The sequence below is a fragment of the Halichoerus grypus genome, chromosome 6 (genome assembly GCF_964656455.1).
Source record: "Halichoerus grypus chromosome 6, mHalGry1.hap1.1, whole genome shotgun sequence".
Taxonomy (NCBI): domain Eukaryota; kingdom Metazoa; phylum Chordata; class Mammalia; order Carnivora; family Phocidae; genus Halichoerus; species Halichoerus grypus.
The window spans coordinates 41,003,327-41,019,396 of record NC_135717.1 but is presented as its reverse complement, the minus strand read 5'-3'; the positions used below and the strand labels follow the sequence as shown (position 1 = coordinate 41,019,396).

The window sequence follows — 16,070 nt, the reverse complement described above, 5'->3', positions numbered from 1 at the left end:
CAAAGTGACTAGTACGGTCAAGAGTGGCAGCGTTTCTACATCCACTACATCCACGTACTCACAGAGACATTGCTAAAGTACCGGCTAGGGGCGCCCAGGGGGCTCAGCCGGGGAAGTGTTTGCCTTCGTCTCAGGTCGTGATCCCGGGGTCCTGGGATCGAGCCCCGCATCGGGCTCCCTGCTCAGCAGGAAGCCTGCTTCTCCCTCTGCCTCTGCCCCGCCCCCTGCTCATACTCTCTCTCTCTTTCTCTCTCTCTGTCAAATAAATAAATACAATAAAAATAAATAAATAAATAAAGTACTAACTAGAGAGGGGGGGTGCTGTGCACATCAGGAAGTTTATCCTTCAACATTAAACGCCCTGTGGGGGCATCTGGGCTCCTCTGCGCGTTACAAAGATTGGGGGATAGGAAAGGGATATTCAGGAAATTTCCTGGGACACAGGTCCTGTGTCGACCTGTTCCTTCCCCCTTCTATACAACACTAAAGAACGAGATCTGAAACACAGAGGCCACGGGTATCCTCGGTGGGATATGCCTCTCCATTCTCTTCTGAAAATAAGTTACAAGTCTCTGTTTTCGGTCGGGGAACGAGTATCTCTTTTTTTTTTTTTTTAGTGTTTTTTTTATTGTTATGTTAATCCCCATACATTACATCATTAGTTTTAGATGTAGTGTTCCATGATTCATTGTTTGTGCGGGGAACGAGTATCTCTTATTCTCCGTTTCATGAAGCTGTCAGCCACAGGAATACTATCTGCCTCCCTCTCCATCCCCCCCCCAAGACATCTGCAGAGACAATAGAAGGAAACTGTGCCCACTCTATAAGTATTTTAAGTTCATCAATACTGGAAACACATATGAGCACTTATGTATCTAGATTAAGTTGGAATCATCCTGATGTAGAAACCAGCTCAACTATTATCTCTTAATCTCTCAGAGTAAAAAGTAAAGGTTTGGTTTAATTAAAATTAACCTATTCAGCAAAAGATACATCAGGAAGAACAAATATACCACCACTCAAAACACTTCACACCCATATCCAAGCTTTCTGGCCATAATGTTTTTAAATTCATCATGGAAAGACAATGTAGAAAATGTATGGTTTCCTTTCTTGTTTGGGTCCAGGTCAGATGCTATATCCAATTTTAAAAACCCTTTGGCTTTAGTAATGTTCCCATCACATTTTCCTATAGTCAAGCCTGTGATGAATAGCTCAACAGCCTCATAAAGGACTTGGTTCAAAGATCTTTTTAAAAGTAATTTTCTGTTTTTTGTTGGTATAAAAATGATATGATCCAGTTGGCTTTAAAAACTGTAAAAAAATATTTGGCTCATGTTCATTTTGTATTTTTTAATACTGATTGTCTACCATACAACAAACAAAAACAAAAAGCTTCTACTTCTCTCCATTCCAGATTTGTTAATATGGTTGAAAACCTGACTCACCTATGTTCAGGGTGAAAATATTCACAAATTTCCCACATTAACCGAGAGAAACGGACCAGAAAGCAAGGGCAGTTACAGTCTCGTAGTCGACACACCATGAGGAGTACGTGTTTTCAAAGTATTTTCATTTAGCATTTTGTTCTATTTCATTCTGAATATTAAATGAGTGACCTGCCTACTTTGGGAATTAAAAAAAAAAACTGTACTCCCAACACACCAAAAAGAATGAAAAATGGATTCAGAAGTAAATTTCTATCTCCAGTTTCAAGAAATAGCTTTCATCATGGTTTTTTCTTTAGCCACCTCAGCAAGCACAAGTCCCACACCGCAAGTGACTCCAACTTGGCTCCCCCAGAACTCAGCGACACCCACACGTTGGGGCCAACCTATCAAACTCCAGGTGGCGCCTCATGGCCACTGAGTCCTGGTTTAGTTTTAGTTAAAGCAGTGAAATGCCTTCATTTTCATTATCTGCCAAATAGAAATCTGGGTCGTGGGCCTCATAAGGTCTGCTCAAGGGCCCAGTGATCCCACGGGGCAGCAGAGAGAGAAACACTGCACCCCCACAGAGAGGTCTGCCCGGCAGCACGCAGCAAGCTCAGCAGCGGTCCAGGGACCTTAGAACACATTACTTTGCCCACACATTACAGAGCATTTGAAAAGTTGTCAAACATTATCCTGACGTTTACCAGCTGGAGCACAGCAGAAAACACGCAGTGCATGCACACACATGGACATCTGCATGCGTGGGAAAGCACACGCCTGCACATACATGCACACAGGCAGGCGCTGTGTGTTTGCACACATGCAACAGACACGTGCACACGTACACACATGTGCGCATACAAGACAGATGCACAAAGAAACCCCTGGTCCCACATCCATGCACACACAACACACACACACACACACACACACACACACACCCCATGCAGGGACACAAACGCACACGTGCAGGCCTGCCTTCAATGACCAAAGCATCAAAAGATAAGGTGACTTTGTGATTTGGAAACTATACAAAAATGAAGCAACACTGAAATGAGACATCCATTTGTATCCTATCACACTGGTGACAGAAAACTGGAAAACACTCATGTTGGTATAAACAGGTGTAATCTTCTGAAGGGCAATTTGGTGATTTTTTTCATAAATTAAAATGTGCCCATCCTTTATGAATTCCACTTCAATAAATTTATCCTGTGAAAGTGATCAGACAGAATTACATAAATACATATTGTTTATAAGCGATTGACTATACTGTGTTTTAAAGATGTATCTTCTAGGCAAATAAGATCTTAAAAGCTACTTTCACTTAAAAGTTATGATTTTCTCATTTTTGTCCTGAAAAATTCATGGCTATTTCAGGAATATAAAATCCAAATACACTCGACTATAACAAATTACAAACTTCATTTGCATACAGAAATAAATTATAGCGAGAAGACTGTTCATGAGAGCGTGAGTGTAGCACGGTTCTGGGCATGGGGGGACGTGGCCCCTGGCAGGTCTGCTGGTCAGACAGGACAGTGGGGATGATGGAAATGTGCATCAGTAGGGAATAACCTAGGGCTCACCCTACTAAAGATACCTGGGACAGTGCTGAATAGATGCACACTGGCTACATTCAGTCACGTATGTGAAGTTACACAGTCACAGGACAAAGGGAGGGCATGTGCACACATGCATGTGCTCACGCACACGGAGAGAGGTCTGTGAGGACATCCACCTGCTGTACCCTAGCATTTCTGGAAATGTCATTTTTTCTTTATCCTCCTCTAAATTACTTGAATTTTTTATAGATAACTATGAAAGAAGTAATTTTAAATCCCCCCCTTTTTTTAATGAATGAGAGTTCCCTCTAAGAGTGTAAAACAGTATGTTACTAGAATTTTTTCAAAGCAAAATGCTAACCTGACATCCAGAGGCTACTTTTCAAGAATAATCTACCCTGTCTGTACAGTTTAATTTTTAGAAAGACAGACATTCCAAAGAAATATCCTCAGGGTTGTGAGATCCTTGAGATTTACTATGAATGCTAATATAATTATTTTAAATACAGAAAACTTTCTATCACTGCCTTCTTAAAATATCTGGAAATAGATATAGGAGATAAAGCTGCTTGAACAGCTAACTGCTGGCTGAGACCAATTCTCAGTGACATTTTCAATGCTTTCATTTTACACAGAAACAAAAGTCTTCTGATCACTGTAAGATACTAGAAATATTCAAGTTTAGATAGTAATGGATGGCTTCCACCTACTATTTCAACCTGCACTGAAATTTGGCTCTGGGCATCTTATCTTCAAAATTCCTCATGAGTGTGTCTAGTTAATCTGTACTCTTTCTAAACACTAATGGAAAAGGAGACTGGGGAGTGATGTTCTGATCTGCAACCACGTTCTTCGTCCCAGTCTCTTCACTTTCTGTTCATTAAGTGCAAGAACATTTAAATCTGCTCGGTTACTTTCATATTAGATCACAAAAATTGTTTTACTTGAAGTTTTGACACTATTTAAAAACACAAATCAACCACAAGCCTTTCCTTAAAGATACTTGAAATCCCCCTTAGAATGTCAAGGTTATTATGACCCCTTCTCCCAGGAAAGGAACTGTTAGCACGTATCTTTTTCTTGAATGTAACAATTAAAACAATAGAATAGATCCTACACAGAAATAACTATTTCTTTAGATGTTTTAAAGCTCAAAATAAAACTCACCATCCCCAACCCAAACATAGTTTTTTTGAGCCTCCCCAGAGTGTCTCCCAGTCTATGAAACCACTGTGGGGTCACGAGTGTTTACTGACTCAGCATCCCTGCCACAAGCTTAACCCTCTCACAACATGGGCAAGTACAAACTGACAAAGATGAAAGGAAAATCAAAGGATAGAAAGAAAGATGGGGTACACTGAGCGCCACTTTGGCTACCATGTTTCTGTGTGGTCCAGTGACTCTGAAATTTAACAAAAACCATCTGGTCCGTCAAAGCAGAGCAAACACACGTGGAAAATGGGACCTGACAACTTGACAGTGAATTCCTACAAAAGTAGCATTAGACATTTTCTTCAAAGGTATAATTGTTCAATTTCCACTCAGGAATAAAATAGCCACAATAAAGTTTAACCCATCTTCAAAAATCCCAGTGTTTTTGCTCAGTCTGTACTATGAAATCTGTGGCCGTAAAGACACTGGGGCATCAGGAATTGTACTTCCTGAAGGCCAGAGTCCCTCCTATCTGATCAGCAACCCACCTCTTTTGTATTTTTACTACCTTAATGCTCTTGTTCTTAAGATCTCATTAATACCTTACTTCAAGTGTTAACTATTACTAGAAAACAGATATTTGCTTTTAAAATGCACAATCCAGGGGCACCTGAGTGGCTCAGTCGTTAAGCGTCTGCCTTTGGCTCAGGTCATGATCCCAGGGTCCTGGGATCGAGCCCCACATCAGGCTCCCTGCTCGGCGGGAAGCCTGCTTCTCCCTCTCCCACTCCCCCTGCTTGTGTTTCCCTCTCTTGCTGTGTCTCTCTCTGTCAAATAAATAAATAAAATCTTTTTAAAAAATAAAATAAAATGCACAATCCAAATCCATAAAAATAAAGCATGAATATTTATGCAGTTTCCACACCCCCAGTTAAGCTAATTTCATGGAGACATCACAAATTCTTGCAGACACCAAAGAGGACGTCTACAGCTTGAGGCTTGATACTGACACATGCAGATTCAGGGATTTATCAATGACCTAGCATTTAGGCATTTGATAATGAATCATCATTACACACCATATTTATAATGCCACCCTAATGATCTCTTGTCTGTCTACCAAGTATGTAGCCTAGTACTGGTGAGATTAAGTATACCAAGGTAATATACTGAGTGTGTACACCAGTGCTGGTGAGATGAAGTATACTGAGGTAACACACTGAGCATGTACATAACGCTGGTGAGGTGAAGTATACTGAGCCTGTACAGGAATGCTGGTGAGGTGAAGTATATTGAGGTAACACACTGAGCACGTACAGTAATGCTGGTGAGGTGAAGTATATTGAGGTAACACACTGGGCGTGTACGTAACGCTGGTGAGGTGAAGTATACTGAGCCTGTACAGGAATGCTGGTGAGGTGAAGTACACTGAGCCTGTACAGGAATGCTGGTGAAGTGAAGTATACTGAGGTAATACACTGGGCGTGTACAGTGGTGCCGGTGAGGTGACGTATACCGGGGTAACACACTGGGCGTGTACAGTGGTGCTGGTGAGGTGAAGTATACTGAGGTAACACACTGGGCGTGTACAGTGGTGCTGGTGAGGTGAAGTATACTAAGGTAACACACTGGGTGTGTACAGTGGTGCCGGTGAGGTGACGTATACCGGGGTAACACACTGGGCGTGTACAGTGGTGCTGGTGAGGTGAAGTATACTGAGGTAACACAGTGGGCGTGTACAGTGGTGCTGGTGAGGTGAAGTATACTGAGGTAACACACTGGGCGTGTACAGTGGTGCTGGTGAGGTGAAGTATACTGAGGTAACACACTGAGCCTGTACAGGAATGCTGGTGAGGTGAAGTATACTGAGCCTGTACAGGAATGCTGGTGAAGTGAAGTATACTGAGCCTGTACAGGAATGCTGGTGAAGTGAAGTATACTGAGCCTGTACAGGAATGCTGGTGAGGTGAAGTATACTGAGCCTGTACAGGAATGCTGGTGAGGTGAAGTATACTGAGCCTGTACAGGAATGCTGGTGAGGTGAAGTATACTGAGCCTGTACAGGAATGCTGGTGAGGTGAAGTATACTGAGCCTGTACAGGAATGCTGGTGAGGTGAAGTATACTGAGCCTGTACAGGAATGCTGGTGAGGTGAAGTATACTGAGCCTATACAGGAATGCTGGTGAAGTGAAGTATACTGAGGTAACACACTGGGCGTGTACAGTGGTGCTGGTGAGGTGAAGTATACTGAGGTAACACACTGGGCGTGTACAGTGGTGCTGGTGAGGTGACATACCGAGGTAACACACTGGGCATGTACAGTGGTGCCGGTGAGGTGAAGTATACTGAGGTAACACACTGGGCGTGTACAGTGGTGCTGGTGAGGTGAAGTATACTGAGGTAACACACTGAGCATGTACAGAAGTGCTGGTGAGATGAAGTATACCGAGGTAATACACTGAGCCTGAACACTAATGCTGGTGAGATGAGGTATACCGGGGTAATACACTGTGCATGTATAGTGGTGCTGGTGAGATGAAGTATACTAAGAAAATACAAAGTCAAAGTTACTAAGACAATACTAGAAGCTCATCATGCTGGCAAGGAATTTAGGACCAATACTGAAGAAGGGAAAAATTATTAAGATACAACTTTTTTACATTATAAATGAATATTTAACTCAAGTAATACAAATTATTTCAGAAACTGAGCCCATGAGTAATCCGGGCAACTGGCATGGTTCCAAATACGGATCATAGCAATTACAAATACAAAACAATAGAGATTGCAACAAAATAACCCCTTACTAATCACCGTCAACGCCATATGCGGCGACATACTATGCAGGTGTCACACATCACTTGTACGCACACACACCACGTTCTACATCCAACAAGCACAGCCAGGTATACTTTTCACTAGGGAAATAACAGGAATGAAAATAATTGTGGAAAGTCCCTATTTTTCCTACGAGACTATTTCATTTTGCTTTAAGTAATTAGAATGCTTTATATACAACGGTCCCATCCCTCCACCCTCCAAATAAAATACAAGCAAGGAATAAACTAACCCATGATATGACAAAAAATAAAGGCGACATTACATGGATATAAAATGGGAAGTAGATACAAAATGTTTCCAACAATGTGCCTTTTGCTGGCTGTGTTTCCTGAGTGGCGAGGACAGATTGAACCGAACCTGGTGTGGGAGACTATTCCTTGATTTGCAAAGGCTAGCCATGACAGGAGTCACACAATCCAGAGGCAAGTGTAACATAAGGGAAGAAAGTGTATTTTTATGTGACTGGAACTTTCTACAATCCATACCCTGAATATGTCAGGTGTTCTGGGGGTATGCACTGACCAGTGCTGTGTTCATTCACCATCATTTCAGCAGATAACCCCCACCCTCCAGTCCGTCATCCATTCACCTGGCACGCCCACCTGGGGTATCTTGCACAGCTATTATCAGTGAATTCCAACCCTCTGACCAGCACATGAAAGCTCATAGGTACTCACCCTGCATACTGGGCACTGCCAGTGACTACTGCTGTCTCTAAGCCTGTACTCATCAGACAAACACTTGGAATGATACACACGAAAACACAGGTCACATATCAACACCTCTCCAGGCAAATGGCATTCAAAACAATACCAGTCATGATTTTCTGTTTCCCAGTCCTACAAAAAATACAAAATAATTTCGTATGACATTTTGTCAATATCTGCAATAACTAAGAACAAAATTGAAACTAAAGTCTATCAGAAGTTAGGCATTAAAAACAATTTTAGACATTTACTGTGTTAAAACAAGAGGGAAAAAATACCTAGAAATTTGCTTCTTTAGAGTTTCTTTCCTAAACAGTATTAATACTCAGAATATTTTAAGGTGATCTGATAGTAAAACCAGCCCAAATGAAGTAAGTCCAGAGCCAATCCCAGTTCTAACATTATCTTTCATTTTTTATATAATCTATGGAATAATTTCTTTAGTAAACTGAATACCCCAAACCAGTACCTACAGCTTAGTATTTCAAATAAACCAACCTCTGTTTTGTTCTGCATCTTAACAAAATATAGTAAGTACTTAGCACACTGTGGGAACAGAGAGAATAGTAGTAAATGGTGATGCTCACTATTCTTATCTTCTCATCCATGGTATTGGATGCTTTATTGAAAATAACATTAATCAGAATGTCCATGTTCTGACAGTTGTCAAATTTTCAGGGTCTGTTGAATTTGGAAAAATAAATTGAAAATGTGAAACTAAAGGTTTAATCACATTCTCCAAAGGACATTACCATAAAGAAACAAAAAAGGAAGTAGGCTTCTTTTCTTATTGGGACTATCCCCGGAAACAAACGAGCGCAAGGGCGGGTACTCTTGCACATTTTCTGTTACACTGTGTGTGTGAACAGCCAACGCCATTTAACTAGAAACAGGAAGATGTTACAAGTTGTCCTAATTTAGAACTAATTCATTAATTCATTCCTCATAAATATCACTCTTAGCTTTTATCAAAAATTACCTGTGTTAAGAGTGATGGATTAACTCTCAACCTTCCTCTGTTGATATGGTTAATAAATGAACAAGGGTGGAGCCCACACGTAGTGCAATCCAAGCCACTTTCAATGGGGACCCTGAAATTCCAGGCTTAAGCTCCGCCATAATTTTTCTTTTCATAAATCACTGCCTACAGTCTGCTTCTGGGGTTGGGCAGCTTTCTTGTTTTCTCTTAGGTCAGTAACTCCCCCAACCCACGGGCTTCAGCGTGGGACTTGTCTAGGAAGCAGTGGTTCCTTTGGCACCAAAGGTCCACACTTATCACAATCACTGCTTGACCTCACAAGGGGCCTACCACCCATTCCTTCAAAAGAGAAGTTTCCCAAGTTCATGTCTTCCTACCCATATTCAGAGTCATGGCTAGAGTACATTACCAAATTCTGCAAAAATGTAAATTTTTGGTTTGCTTTTTATTTAAAAAGTGGCCTTTATCAACCAAAGTAATAAAAAAGCATGACCATTTCTGGTTATTTGCTGCAAACTTATTTTGGTAGAGGGATTTCAGTCAGACTACTTAAAAAAATCATAAGATATTGCTCTGACATTTGACCCTAATTTGCACATGGTAGAAGAAACATAGCTCACCAAGCTGGACACAACACGTGCGTGTGGGCCCTGGCCGTGACAACAGTCGTTGGGGGTGCCCGTCTCACAGGGCTCAGGTGGGAAGCTGCACGTAAGCTATTACAAGTTTTGTCTCATAAATTGTCGATAAATTAGGTTTCAGCAAGGACAACACACTTTGGTCTATTTTCAATTAACAGAAGAACTCTTTCCCAGTTTGAAACAAAGTCTTTCAGAATATTTTCTTCATAGCTGTTCAGAAACATCTTAAAGGATTTCGATGGCTTTTATTTGACTTTTTATGAACAAAAGAAACCATCCTTCATCATTTGCATTTTTTTATATTAATTCATCTTCCTGTAATTCTCAAAATGGGAACTGGATCACCAAGACAAGGCACACAGCTCAGGTCTCCCTAGTGCTTCCTGCCTTCTGACCCATCCCACCATGACACAAAGAGGAAAATGGATCTCTCTTCACCAAAGTGTGTAATCCCAGACCTAGTTTTTCACAACTGTAGGAATGAATGTATAACTCAAATCAAGTAAAAGTAGAGAAACATGTGGATACCTGTTAATGTAACAGCATGTATGTGCTGTTCATTCTTTTAAGGATAGCAGTAGCTACTCAGAACATGTAACATGCAAAAGTCAAGTTCAAAAGTTATTAGATTTTGAATCCAGGAAATGTTGTTATGGGTATAAATGATATAAGCATGTTTGTTATAGGCAGAGTTGCCTACAGTTTGTCTTTAAGTAAACACAATCCGTTGATATAGTACTTCTGAAATACTCAATGTGTGCCAAAAGGTTATGTGTGCGTTTTCACTGGATTTCACCAGATGTCAGCAAACTACTCTAGACAGAGCCTGATCGACAGCATATTATGTGAAATGACACTCCAATACTTCCAGAAAGTTTTAAAAATGCAAACCTACTAGCATAAAATCCAAGACTAGAAGCAATGTAAAGACAGTATGATCTTAATGAATAACTCTAGCAAGAATAAACTAAGATAGCCTAAAAAAAAGATGGAAATGTAATACAAAAAAAGGCAGAATTAAAAAGTAAAATAACATAGTGCAAAATCAGTTCACCTTGTTTGGGGTTGCTGTCCTGGAGAAAGGCTGCATACTGTAGGCCTTTCAAAATAAAAACAAAATAATCTTGGTCTCTCTACTACAACGTTGCTCATTATAAGGCAATACACAGAGCTAAAGGGATTTGGTACACAGTCAACTATTATTTGCTATACAACTTACATTATTTTGCAGATGATACCAATTGATAATCTATGAATGTGCTAATCATCAATGAAAAGACAGTAGCATGCAAACTCAAGACTCATTACTAGTTTAAGAGGTAACTTCGACACTAACACAAAAGCTACAAATTGACAAAGAGAAAATTCAGAGAGAATTCATGTGCCATGAAACCTATAGTATGTTTGGGAAACATTTCACTGACAAATTCGGTGCCATTATAAATTTGCACAAGACCATGAATGTATGTCCTTTTGATGTGAAAGTGGTTCAAGGCTGGATTTTTTTTAAAACTTGGGAGTGATGAATGTGAACAAGGTAAACTCACTACTTGACCATGGTGTGAGGTTCACACAGGCTGTCTTCAGAACCTGGGAGAACAGAGTCCACCATCTAGAAGCAGCCTGCTGACCTACTCCGTCACCACGTACAGCATTTGCTTAAGACCCTAGAGCCACACTGGCTCAAATCCTGCCTCCAGCCTTGGGGGCTCTGTGATCTGGGGCAGGATACTTAGCTTCTCTATGTATCATTTTCTATCTGTAAAATGAACAAAACAGTAGTGCCTCAATCAGAGGGTTTTTGTAAGGATGAAATGAGTTATGCTCAGAAAGTGCTAGCTGGTTACCGAGAGGATCTGCTGACGTACAAATGACTTGAGGACAAGTCACGTAACGACGTGGTGTTTGTAATAATACACATGCGAGTTTCTTTTTCAGGACTTTAAGTTCCTGATGACAGCTGACACAGCATTTCTATAAGCCAGACAGAGCAAGACACACTGCTGACTGAGGGCTCGCTGGGAGAGCTGTGTCTGTAACTAGGCTTCCCAACCTGTAATCCACCCCATCACATTCCAAAGAGATTCTAACCTTTAAAGTCATTCCTTACTTACATGTAACGAGCAGATAAATCTTACTTTATCAAATATGTGTTTGATGCGGTATTTAACATGGATACAATGCAAAATCAGCTAATCATTGAGAGCTAAGAATTTGATGAATATCTCCAGTCATTTTAAATATTATTTTTTAAAAAAATAAAACTATTATAACACTGCTTAGTGAACTAGAATTTAGACAGGAGGGAAAAAAAGGAACCACACACACACACACACACACAACCAGTCAAACAAAGCTGAATGGAATATAACAGGATAGCATGATCCAAAATGCTCTACTGAAGAGAATGGAAATTCTTTACCAAATCAAGAATAATTTCTAAGTACATTACAGTTTGAATACACATAGAACCATAGTACAATTGGTTTCTAGTTAATTAATAATCACAGACAATACTTCACTTTGTAAATAAGTGACTTTGTATATCTTTGCATCTGAGACAGGTAATGGATCTTTGGAAGAAATGTGTAGTTCTGCACATAATTAGCATAAATGTAATAAAATATATTTCACTTAAAAAATGGTATCCAGGAGCTTGAAATTTTGCACTTAGGGTACTTACAACATATGATTGGTTAATTTATGACAACTAAACCACAAAAATGCAAAGATCTAAATTTAAACATTTCTCAGTTCAATACTTGTATTTACAAAGTGGGCCGAGACGGTCAAGCTGCTTGAATTCAGCAGCTTCTCTTCGCATTTTTTCCAGAGCAAATCAAGAGAACACTTCTTGCTGTGGCTGTATGATGGTGTGACTTCTGAAGGAAAAGACACAGATGCAATCCTCTCTCATCTAAAAGATGTGAACGTAACAAGTTTCTAGAGGTATGTAAACCACAGATGCTTTTAGACTGGCCATTTTGAATGTGGAGAAACAGAGTGATGGGGAAGTGTCTAATCTTGCCCCTCTGCAAATTAAGACCAAATCCATGTATCCCCAGGAGAACATGTGATCCCTTCAAAGAAACCACAAAATGTGTATTTTCATTAATTATGCTTCTTTAATAAGTGTTAAAACCTTAAATACATGGGAAAAAGCAAAATATAAAGAATTCTATCTTTTCACCTAGGCCTACTTGGAAAGCAGCATAAGGTCCTGCTTCTCGGCAGGAGAATGTGCTTGGACTGACGCAGGGCATGGCAGCTGGGACCTGAGCTCCTGCATGCAGGTGTGTCTGAGTCACCAGCAGGAAGCTGACCGAGGGCTCTAAGTGACAGTGCAAGGGGTCCCGGGGCAGCTGCTCTACAAACATACTGATTCTGAAATAGCAGTAATTGGAAAAGAAGAAATGAGACCCGAGCCCAGATCTGGGAGGTGAGTAAAAATTGTACTTTCACAGCACATGTCACTGATGTGAACTTTTAAGTCAACCCTGACACTGGTAACCAAATCACTTAGTGTCAGATCAAACATACCTGTCAAATAATAAGGCTGAGTCACAACTCTGCACCAGAAACCATGAAGAAAGCGGGAAGTCATTAAAATAGATGGTATTACCACTGTCTCAGCATCGAAACACATATTTGATGTTTTATCCGCACATGATCCCTAGCTCAAGGCTACCTGCCCTACTAGATTGCACTGAATTCTTTTATAAGACCTTCCTATCTCTAGTGAGCACCTTCTGAGTTAGAAGTTAAAGGCATGAGAAATTAACATCTTTACTACAAAGGGAGCTACTAAATGCCAAATTCAGCCCAGCAAATAGTAACATTCTGCCCAAGAAATAGGTTTCTCAAGATGTGAGAATCACACATGGACTGAAGTAGCCCTCCATGCATATTTCTCCAGCACAAGCAGATGATGAAGCCATCTAGGAGAACATGCAAGATTGCTTTAAAAATCAAAAGCAAAAAGCCTTGATCTAACCAAATGTTGAATGGTCAGACAGCACAAGGTTTCACTGTGCCCTGGGTCTCTTGGCCTTGACTCAGATAATTTTGAAAGCTCTGAGAACTACTTCTAGAAGAATTACTTGGATCCTATGAGTGAGTATTGATGACTTACAAATCTGGAAGAAAACTGTAGAAAATTTACAAGCATATCTCCCAGATTCAGCAAGACTGTCATTTTAAAATTGGTTGGTACACAGATACTTTTGCTGCTTTGTTGACTAATATTTAAACAAACCATTTAAAATTGAGAGTGGCCTCATTTTTAATAATTATGTTTTTCCTTCTGCTTTCTCAAATGGACATACTTAAAATATCACCAGGAAGATGCTTATCTACCGCCTAACTTTGTCACAGTTTCTCCCAGTGAATCACCACTTGGACAGGGCCTAGCTGTGGTTGGGATCAGAACCTCAACGTCCAGAAATCATTCCAGTCTGGCAGAAGGAACCTCAGGACAACAGAGGCCAGTCTTTGACTTATACAGGCTTCCTCTTCACAGATTATTTATAATTATATCCTGATATACTGTTAGCGTTAGGCATTTATTACATGATTGCTAGGTTTAATAAAAATAGTGTTTAAGATATGCATATCTTTTAATTGTATCAGTTTTTAAAAATCAGCATCGGGAGAAAAGGCAGCCAAGGTGGAATACAAATGTGACCCCAACAGGCTCTCCGCTCAGTGACAGTGGAGCGGCGTGAGGACCACCTTCTCCTTCCCACCACAATGGCAGTAAAGACAAGTCCAATCTCCATGCTAACACAGAGTATCTCAGGAACATACCGTGGGGACTTACCAAGGGAAATCAGCTCTTGCCCACCTCTGAGCTACAGCTACTATTTTTAGAGAATATAGAAGGAAAAGAAGAGCTTTACTACCCATTTTTCAAATGACAAAACTTCCTGAGTAAAGAATATTTTAACTTCAGGGCGCCTGGGGGGCTCAGTCAGTTAAGTGTCTGCGTTCAGCTCAGGTCATGATCTCAGGGTCCTGGGATCGAGTCCCGCATCGGGCTCCCTGCTCTGCGGGGAGCTTGCCTCTCCCTCTCCCTCTGCTGCTGCTCCTGCTTGTGCTCTCTCTCGCTCACTCTCTCTCTCTCAAGTAAATAAAATCTTTTTTAAAAAAAAGAATATTTTAGGGCACCTGGGTGGCTCAGTTGGTTAAGTGACTGCCTTCGGCTCAGGTCATGATCCTGGAGTCCCGGGATTGAGTCCCGCATCGGGCTTCCTGCTCAGCAGGGAGTCTGCTTCTCCCTCTGACCCTCCCTCCTCTCATGTTCTCTCTATCTCATTCTCTCAAATAAATAAATAAAAGCTTTAAAAAAAAAAAGAATATTTTAACTTCAAATTAAAGGTTTAAAAAGGAATAAGCACAAAATTGTATGCCTTTCCTTCCCAAGACCGTGTATGTCTGCTCGACTTCTTCTCTTGATAGTGAGTCAGAAAGTCAACAGACAACAAGATGAATAACTTACATCTTTCAATTTAAGAACTCAGTGTTCAGAGAATTATATGTACCAGGTATGTAAAGTATGAAGGAGGGCCCCAGCCTCAACTGCCAGCACGTGGGGCTGGCCCACAGAACACCTCTGTGCGAGTTAGAACAGGGGCCCTCCCCTGACGCTGGCTTCACTAGGGGAGACACATGGTTGCCTGACGCGCGAGCGCTGCTGGCTGTGGGGGATGAGTGCACGTCCGGGGCTGTGCGGGTCAGAACGGCCCCTACACAGCGGCCTGCACGCACAGGCCACACGTCAGCTGCGTCCTTCTAGGGGACTCGGTGCGTGACCACGACAGCATGACAGCACTGGGAGCATGGGTTAATCCAGTCATGGGTTTGCGAGACACACAAAATCTCATCACTCCATAGTTGCCCCTCAAACAAATCCAGTGTCTCGGGGAAACCTCTTTACACATCTCCTTGTGTTTGAAGATACAGGCTTAAAAGTAAAAAGACCCTGATGACAATTTTTGCTTGTGTGGTTAGTAAGAAACGTGTTTTTGCTACACTATATATAGACATTTCTGAAGCATATTTATTTGCTGGCCAAAACTCGCTTTGAGTACATGGTTATATGCTTTATATAGATAATCTCACTTAATCCTTAAAACAATCAAGTGAAATACATATTAATATGCTCATATTACAGGTGAGGAATGAGGATCAGAGGTTAAGAAATTTCCTCAAGGTCACACAACAAAATAAAACACGTGGGGTGGGATGGGGAACCCTCTCTGTTAACATGTAAGACCTAACCTCTTTCTGCTACACTACACTGCTTCTGCATTTCTCGTACTTGCTTATTTTATAAACTAGGCACAATTTTCGTACACCCGGTTGCACTTGTAACATGCATACTTAGTGTAAGAAATGTTTGTAAGAACCAACCAGAATTAATAGAACCTGTACACTGGTTGTTTGATTTACATCTAAAATTTCATCTTGAAAAAAGAAAAAAGGGATGATGCTATAAATACGTGCAGTAAGGACACGTCCACGTACAATACAGAACACAGAGTCTAACGTAGCAGTGAAGGCGGGACAGCTCATTAGCTGCTCGTGGGAGTCAAACTCCCACCTGAAGAGGAAGAAAAGCTTACGGGGAGGCACAACCCTAAAAAGTAAGAAGTAAAATCTCTTGCATGAAAAATGTACACGTGGTGTACAAACCAAAATCCTGTGGATTAAGCTGCACTTACTATTGGTTGATTATATGTAGACCTCAGAA

General features: G+C 40.9%; 1 protein-coding gene across 16 annotated transcripts in view; it reads right to left on the bottom strand.

Moving 5' to 3' along the window:
- The window catches only part of ZMYND11 (zinc finger MYND-type containing 11), a 130,296-nt gene that overhangs the window by 28,604 nt on the left and 85,622 nt on the right, over positions 1-16,070 (bottom strand). For 9 of the 16 annotated variants that reach the window (XM_078075066.1, XM_078075062.1, XM_078075071.1 and 6 more), the window contains 2 exons: positions 10,374-10,418; positions 7,670-7,831 (listed from right to left, as the gene is read on the bottom strand). The exons of 2 other annotated variants lie outside the window; for them this stretch is intronic. In XM_078075066.1, coding sequence (XP_077931192.1) covers positions 7,670-7,831; positions 10,374-10,418 — 207 coding nt within the window. Of the gene's footprint in view, positions 1-7,669; positions 7,832-8,286; positions 8,381-10,373; positions 10,419-16,070 lie in introns of those variants that run through there. 5 more of the 16 variants (XM_078075072.1, XM_078075069.1, XM_078075070.1 and 2 more) reach the window with 3 other exon arrangements.